General features: G+C 48.5%; 1 protein-coding gene across 3 annotated transcripts in view; it reads left to right on the top strand.

Moving 5' to 3' along the window:
- The window catches only part of Tmc7 (transmembrane channel like 7), a 56,507-nt gene that overhangs the window by 3,191 nt on the left and 45,709 nt on the right, over positions 1–7,607 (top strand). The window contains exon 1 of one of the 3 annotated variants that reach the window (XM_033758749.1): positions 1,095–1,515. The exons of the other annotated variants lie outside the window; for them this stretch is intronic. Coding sequence (XP_033614640.1) covers positions 1,488–1,515 — 28 coding nt within the window. The 5' untranslated portion in view covers positions 1,095–1,487. Of the gene's footprint in view, positions 1–1,094; positions 1,516–7,607 lie in introns of those variants that run through there. 3 annotated transcript variants of the gene reach the window in all.

Genomic DNA, 7,607 nt, shown 5'->3' with positions numbered 1-7,607 from the left:
GCACCGTGATGGGTGCCCGAGGGGCCGGGTCATCGCTAAATGAAAGACACAGGAGCCCCTCCGGTCCCGGGGTTCTGGGAGGCGTTGCCTGCGCCCCGACTTTTCAGACTTTACCTTTAGATGAACTACAGACGGAATTCTGCCTGAGCTCTTTATTGCTGTGTGACTTTCGGTGAGTGGCTTGCCTTCTCTGCGTCCAATTCTGTAGCGGTAAAATGGGCATAGGATGGTGGTGGCATTAGCCGAGAAACCTGTGCCTAGCGTAGTCCTGCATCACATAGAAGGGTGCAATAAATGGTGGCCAGACAAGCGATACTTCTTTTTCTTTTTCTTTTTCTTGTTCTTGTTTGTTTTTCTGAGACAAGGTCTGTGTATCCCAGGCTGGTCTCCAACTCTAGGCGATCCTCCTTCCTCAGCCTCCTAGGTGCTGGGATTACAGGTGTGCCACCACGCCTGGCTTTTTTCTTTTTTTTAAATTGGGTGAAATGTACAACATAACCTACACCGGCATACATTTTTACATAAATAAATGAAGGTTCTGCCCAGTCAAGTTAGAAAAGTTGCCAGCTACAGTTTCCTTGTAGCTTTTCTGTCTTATTTTTGCGTTGAACAAGACAAGGCTCTGCCTGAATTTTATCTGCAACATCTTCTCTGTTTCAGTGTGAGAACAAGGATTTCCCAAAGCCAAGGGTTTAGAGCTTGGACCTCCAACCTTTTTTGCCTTGCCTGGATTGCCCTGAATGAAGAGGAATTGCCTTGGGCCATATATAAAATATCTAATATAGTAAATGAAAATCCATAACAAACTTCCTGTGCTTAACGATATTTACTGTAACATTAAAACAACCCAAGAAGCCCACGTTTAATGAGAGAGAAAACTTATGAGCCTGCTTAATAGCTACAAACACCTGTTGCCACGGACACACACAGTGTGTGCAGGTTCACTGAAATATTCCAGTTGTAATATGTACCAGGCTGCATAAGTGCTTCTTTTTTTGGTGTTGTACTGGAGATTGAACCCAGGGCCTTTTCACTGAGCTTGAGACAGGATCTTGTTAAGTTGCTCAGTTGCCCAGGCTGGTCTGAAACTTGTGATACTCCTGCTTCAGCCTCCCACAGTGCTGAGGTCACAGATGGGCATCACCACACCCCACTAACCACAGGGTTTCGATTTACTGATTGTGTGCAGTAGGTGCCCTGCTCCACCCCCACCTAGCAGTCCGTTGTTGCCTCTGTGGCCCTTGCCGCATTGTCACACACTGCACAAGTCATGAGAAGAATCACTGAAGATCACATAATGTTGAGAGTTTATGATCTTGTGGGGCCACATTGCTAACTGTCCAGGGCCACGCAGAGCAGCGGGCTGTGAGTTGGACAGGCCTGATTCAGAGGAGACTGTTGAGTGTAGATCCGGGCTTTGCATGCTTCCGCTTGGATTGTTCTCCACATTCAGAAGAAAAATCTAGAAGATACCCAGCCCCTGGAAAATGCTCAGGAATCGGAAAAGAAAACCAGGTGTTGCTCAGTGTTCATTATCTCTTAGCTTAATATGCATACTGCTGGCATCAGCTCAGATTCAGCCTTTTAATAGATAGTCAAGGGCTGGGGGTGCAGCCCACTGATAGAGCCCCTGCCTAGCATGCACAAGGCCCTGGGTTCGATCCCCAGCACTGCCAAAAAGAAAAACAAAAAAGCCACCCAAATGTTTTTCTAGTTGGCTGTATTTGTTGCCCTCGGATTTCAGTGCAGTGCATCGAACACACCTCCCATTTCCTGGAGGGAGTTTGAGATTCACCCTTCTTGGATCTTTGCAGAGAGTTTAAGGGGACTCTGTGAGTGGCTGTTTATGAGGGTCATAACTGGTCTGCAACTGGAAGTCCTCCCCTGCTCCTGGACAGATATTTTTTGACCTTGTGTCTACCAGCCTGGATGGGACTCTTGGAAAGGACTGTGTTTGTAACTTTGTAGCACTTTATAAACAGTGACCGGCTGTGTGGACTGGGAGGACAGTCAGGTGGGACGGTAGGCAGCTGTCCGTCACCATAGCAAAATCTGAGCTAAATGACTTAGAAAAGAAGTTTATTTCGGCTTAGTTTTGGCAGTTCCTGTCCGTGCCGATTCTGTTGCTTTGGGCTAAGATGAGGCATAATATCATGGTGGGAAGATGTGTCAGAGCAAAAGGAAGGGGAAGGAAAGCACAGAGGAGTGGGTTGGGGGCCCCCAAGATCTCCCGCTAGGCCCCACTTCCTGAAGGCCGTCACCCTGCCAGAGACAGGAGGGTCTGGTTAAAGGATGGGAAGCAGCTTCCTAGATACAATGGATCACTCCCCTGCTTAATCACGACTTTCCAGTGGCTTCTCACTGCTCCCAGAGTAGACTCCTGGCTCTTCTGTGGCAGCCACCACGGCCTGGTGATCTGACCCCAGCCCTCCTGCCCAGGCCCTTATCACCTCTGGCCTTCCCTTGAACTGCTGCCATGCCTGCCAGTTACCTGGCTCATTTCTGCCTCAGGGCCTTTGCACCTGTCCTTTTTGTATGGATTGCATCTGTTTTAAGGGATGTCTGCATCTCTCCTCTCCTGGCCCCTGGCCTCCTTGCTGTTCCTTTCAAGCACTTCCATGTGAAGTCATTCATTTGGTTTGACTGTTTAGGAGCTGTTGCTCCAAGCTGAGCCGGCTCCTGTCACCTCACTGCCACCACTCCTGCTGTTTCCCTCTCTCCCGGGGTCCCGGCCACCTCCGTCCCTGCCTCCCTGCTGAAGAATCTCTTCTCAGGCCTCAGCATTTGCTGTTCCCTTTTTGCACAGCCTGCTCAAGGCCAGGGCCCCACTTCTGGTCTCAGCTTGACTGCCCCCTCCTCAGAGGAGCCAGGACCTCGCCCTTTCCAAAGTGCCCCTGGGAAAACCCTCTGTCCCGGCCTCCAGGTGCCTGGCATGTTTCGTACATAGTTGACAGGCATGAATCTAAATGAACTTCTTCCTTCTGTCAGATGTTTATAATATTCCACTCACTGAGCTTCAACTGAGCTCCATTCTCATCCTGTTACTTTTTAAATTTTGAGACAGTGTCTCATGAAGTCAGTAAGTTGCCGAGGCTGGGCTCGAGCTTGTGATCCTCCTGCCTCAGCCTCCCATAGTGCCGAGACTGCAGGTGTCCACCGCCGTACCCACATCTGTGACTAAGACTCCGCTCATGAAGTACTGATTCCAGGTCACCACAGCCAGCGTGCGGTGCTTTTCTTCCTCCCTGTGTTCTTTCCTTGCTTTCTCTTTTCTTCCCCCGCACCTCCTTTCTTTCCATCATTCTCTCTCTCTCTCTCCCTCCTCTGTCTTTTCTGAGATAAAATGAATCTTTTTAAGTGTGCAGTTCAGTATCATTTAGTAGAAGGCGAAAGGTTTATACGATCTGAAGAGAAACCAGAGTATTTCAGTGTCATTTCGGGTATTCACAGTGTTGTGCAGCCTCCACCTCTAGCGGTCTGTTTCTAGAACATTCCGAACACCCTGAAAGGAAACTGCACATCCGTGAAGCAGTCCTGGCCCATGCCGCACCCCAGCCTCAGCAGCCGGCGCCCTGCTTTCGTCCCTGTGGGCTCAGGTTTGTCCACTGTGGACATTTCCTCTCATTGTTGGCATGCGTGGTACTTCCGTTTGAAGGTTGAGTGGTGCCTCTCGTACAGTTGCGGGTGCCGAGTTTTCTCTCCCCCACTTTGGGGAAAGAGGATCCTGTCAGTGGACAAATCCCCAAGCCTGTCACATCACACCCCAACCCACGGGGCAGGCGGCAGGCTCACCGACTTCGTCTCTGAGAGGAATTTTCAAGGTGTGTCAGTGAGAGGCAGAGGCTTGCCGGGCAGAGTGTAAGGCCCACACTCAAACAAGTGGAACACAGGCCTCCTAGAGAGCGCTCGCCATAGGCTGGAGCTGGGGATGTTTGTGGGGTTTTGGCAGGAGAACTCTGGACTGTGTGAATCTGTAGAAAGTCTGGCTTTGGTTTACTGCATGAGAAAGAAGAGGTAGAAGGATAATGGCTCTTTACAGGAGAAAGGATGGCTCATTTTTATAGGAGAAAGGCAAGGGTATTTTTTAATCTGTCCTTTTTTAATTTTTTGACTTACAAAGCCCCCCTTTTGTTAGTTTGTAACCATAAGAAATGCATTCATCTTGGGGTGTTGGTAATAAACATATTGTATCTAGTCTTTCATATTTCCTCTTTCCTCCCCTCTACCCTATCTGTATATCCCCTACTATCTGTGAAAGGTCTACCCCATTTCCTATTATTTTGCTCTTTGAATTATGTGTAGTTTGAGTTTCTCATTTAGGAGAAACTGTGCGATATTTAACTTTCTGTGTCAGATTTATTTTGCTCAGCTTTAAGGTCTGAAGGTGCATTCATTTTTCTACAAATGACTCAGATTTATCCTTCTTTATGGCCAAGTAGTACTCCATTGTATACATATACCATGTTTTCTTTATTCATCACTTGATAGATTTACAGATGACTTCCAAGACTTAGCTGTTATGAATTGTGCTGCTATAAATACAGGTATACATGTATCACTGTAGTATCATGTCTTTAACTTTTGGGGGAAGATACCTAAAAGGGGAATAATTGGGTCAAATGGAATCTCTGTTTTTAGTTTTTTGAGAAATCTCCATACTGATTTCCATAGCAGTTGCACTAGTTTATACACTCAAGAACGTAGATGGATGGTTTTATCCCCACACCCCACCAGCATTTTTTGTTTCTTGAGTTCTTGATGACGGCCATTCTTTCTGGAGTGAGATGGAATCTGGGTGTTGTTTTAATTTCCATTTCTCTAATGGCCAAAGATGCTGAACATTTTTAAATGTACTTATTGGCTATTGGTACTTCTGAAAAGCGTCTATTCATTTCAACTGCCCATTTTAATTGAATCTTTTATTTTCTGGAGTGTAATACTTTTGAGTTCTTTTTGTATTCTAGATATTAATCCTTGGTCTGAAGAAGAGCTGGCAAAAATTTTTTCCGGTCCTATAGGTTGTGCCTTCACTGTGTTGGTTATTTCTTTTGCTGGACAGAAGCTTTTATATTTTTGATTTTGTTTGTTTTGTTTTTTTGGTATCAGGGATCAAACTTGGAACCTTGTGCTTGGGAGGCAGGTGGCGGCACCTCTGAACTACATCCCCAGCCCAGAAGCTTTTAAATTTGATAAAAGGATTTTTTTTTTTTTGGTCAGTTTGTTGTTTGATTGTTTCAGTGGGTGATGTTTAACCTAAAACATTGTTTGGATCCTTTGAGTGGGTTTCTCTAAGGTCAGTTTTCTGCCCTAAACCTTATCAACTAAATTCGTTATAGACAACTTGGGGCTGCAGATAGAGATAACTGGGGGGAACTCTGTGTTCTGAAGTTGCTGTCATCTTAAAAGTGCATTTTCCTTTTGTCCTTTCTACCTGTCTTAATTTCTTCTACCCTATCCCAATTCTAGTTTTTATGACCCTCTTAGGGAAGAAACATTCCCGTTCCTGTGACCATTTGAGCTGTGCTGTTCATTCCCCCTTTATCTGCTAACCCATGCCTCGGTGACCCGTCACCCTGGTGTTTTGGGAGGGTGCAGCCCATGTTCAGGCTGGATTTCTTCTCTAGCAGCACATCCTGACTTGGGCTATTTTTTTTCCTCTGTCTGAAGGAGCCTCCGCTCTGCCCAGCAACTGGAGCCTAGATTAGGCCTAAAGTCCCCTGGTGACTTTTTGTTTGCTTTTTCAGGAAGTGAAGACTTCAGAGGGATAAAAGGGGGAAATAACTTTGTGGTGCTGTGAACTTTGCTGCAGTCTGGGTGCCTTTTCAAGGAGCATTGTTTGAGTCTGGGACCACCCAGACCTTCTGCTGTGCCTTTCCCATGGCTCACACTCCCGTAGGAGGAGGAGGGGTAGAGATCCAGCCCTGAACTCAGATCCTGTGCCAGGCCCTGGCAGCCGGTGGTGGAGGGGCAGGCAGGGTCCCTGTGGAGCACACAGAGCTTCAGGTCCAGAGCGATGCAGCAGGCAGGTGAACTAAGAACAGGATAGATAATTAGAGCTTCCCTGACTGCTAGGAAGTAAACCAACTGCCGCAGCACAGGGGAACTGGGCCTGGTATGTACGCCTGTAATTCCAGCGCTCTGAAAGGCTGGGACAGGAGGATCACAAGTTTGAGCCCAGTCTGGGCAACTCTGGCTCAGTGAGACCCTGTCTCAAAATAAAAAATACAAAAAGGGCTGGGGAGGTAGCTCAGTACTTAGGGGCAAAAAAAAAAAAAAAAAAAAAAAGTAACGGGCATGTGGAGGTCTTTGCTGCCAGGGCTTAGCTCAGCGGTGGCAGGGGTCTCCACGCCTCCCGTTACATCTGGTAAACCCGTTTGAGGAGGCGACCGTGAGGCTGTAGTAGGAATGGCTTTGGCATAGTCACGGTGCGTGCAAAGTGGTCGGTGAAGGCCCCTTGGCATCCTTGCTTCCAGGAACACCAGAAGTCTCTCTCGGGGAGTTGGTGACAGAAAAAAGCTCTACAAGGGGAGCAGCTTGGCCCACAGTGAGAAGATCCCCACTGTCACTCTGAAAGGGTCACACTGTTGTGTTTATCAGGAAACAAGCGGTTGGAGCCTGCATGCGTCTGGTACAGTACTGGAGGCTTTGTCTGGGCCAGGACCCTGCAGACTACAGCCTACGGCCAAATCCAGTCTGCCACCTACCTTTATAAACGAGGTTTTATTAGAACACAGCCACGGCATTCCTTTTTAGATTGCCTGTGGCTTTTTTTTTCTTGCTGTAACAGCAGAGCTGAATAGTTGGGAGAGACCGATTGACAAATGCCAGGCTTTTCTCTGAGTGCTTTGCATATGAGGCCGTGGGTCCTCAGGACAGCTACGTGAGGAGCGAAATGTCCCCACTTTACAGATGGGGAAACAGGTACAGAATCGTCAAGAAACTTGCTAGTCATGCACAGTGGCACGCGGAGCTGGGGTCAGGAGCCGGACAGGTGGCTTTGGAGGCTGGACTGTCTGCTGTGTGCCTTGTCACCTTCCCCGCCAGACTGCCCAGGGGTGCAGGGGTGGCTTGGAGACCAACAGACCTGCGGGCACGTCCAGCGCTGGCTCTGACTGGGGCGTCAGTCACTGCTCCTGGGTGCTGTTTGCTCATCTGGTTGTAAAAGTGTGGGTGCCCGTCATGCCGGGCCCCACCCAGGTGCCTGCTGCCGTGACTCACGCTGTTCCGGAGTGGGGCAGACAGAGGTGGCTCCTGAAGCTGAGGTTGTTAAGATCTACAGTAAGAACGGGTCTGCTGCCCTTGAAACATGAAGAGAGAGAGGTCCATGGTGGTTTTGCTGTTACACCTCAGCGTGTAAAAGCTTCAGCTGTGATGCAGGCTGAGTGCTTGCTTCGGATAAAAGAGACATCGGTCTGTGCCTGTGCGTGTGCTGCAGGGCGATGTGTGGATGGGAAAAGCATTGTGGAGTTCAGTACTGTCCCTGGCACCCAGCATCCACGGGGGTCTGGATCGTACCCCACGAGGACGAGAGGAGCCTGCTGGGTTCTCACAGCAGGGCTGGAGGCCTGGCTCCCGTGACCCACAAGGTCCCATCTTACTCAGAGTTT

Source organism: Fukomys damarensis, unplaced genomic scaffold (genome assembly GCF_012274545.1).
Source record: "Fukomys damarensis isolate Sample0158 unplaced genomic scaffold, DMR_v1.0_HiC HiC_scaffold_34, whole genome shotgun sequence".
In the NCBI taxonomy this organism is placed as follows: Eukaryota; Metazoa; Chordata; class Mammalia; order Rodentia; family Bathyergidae; genus Fukomys; species Fukomys damarensis.
The sequence above is the reverse complement of the archived record's forward strand: the minus strand, read 5'-3'. Positions and strand labels throughout refer to the sequence as shown.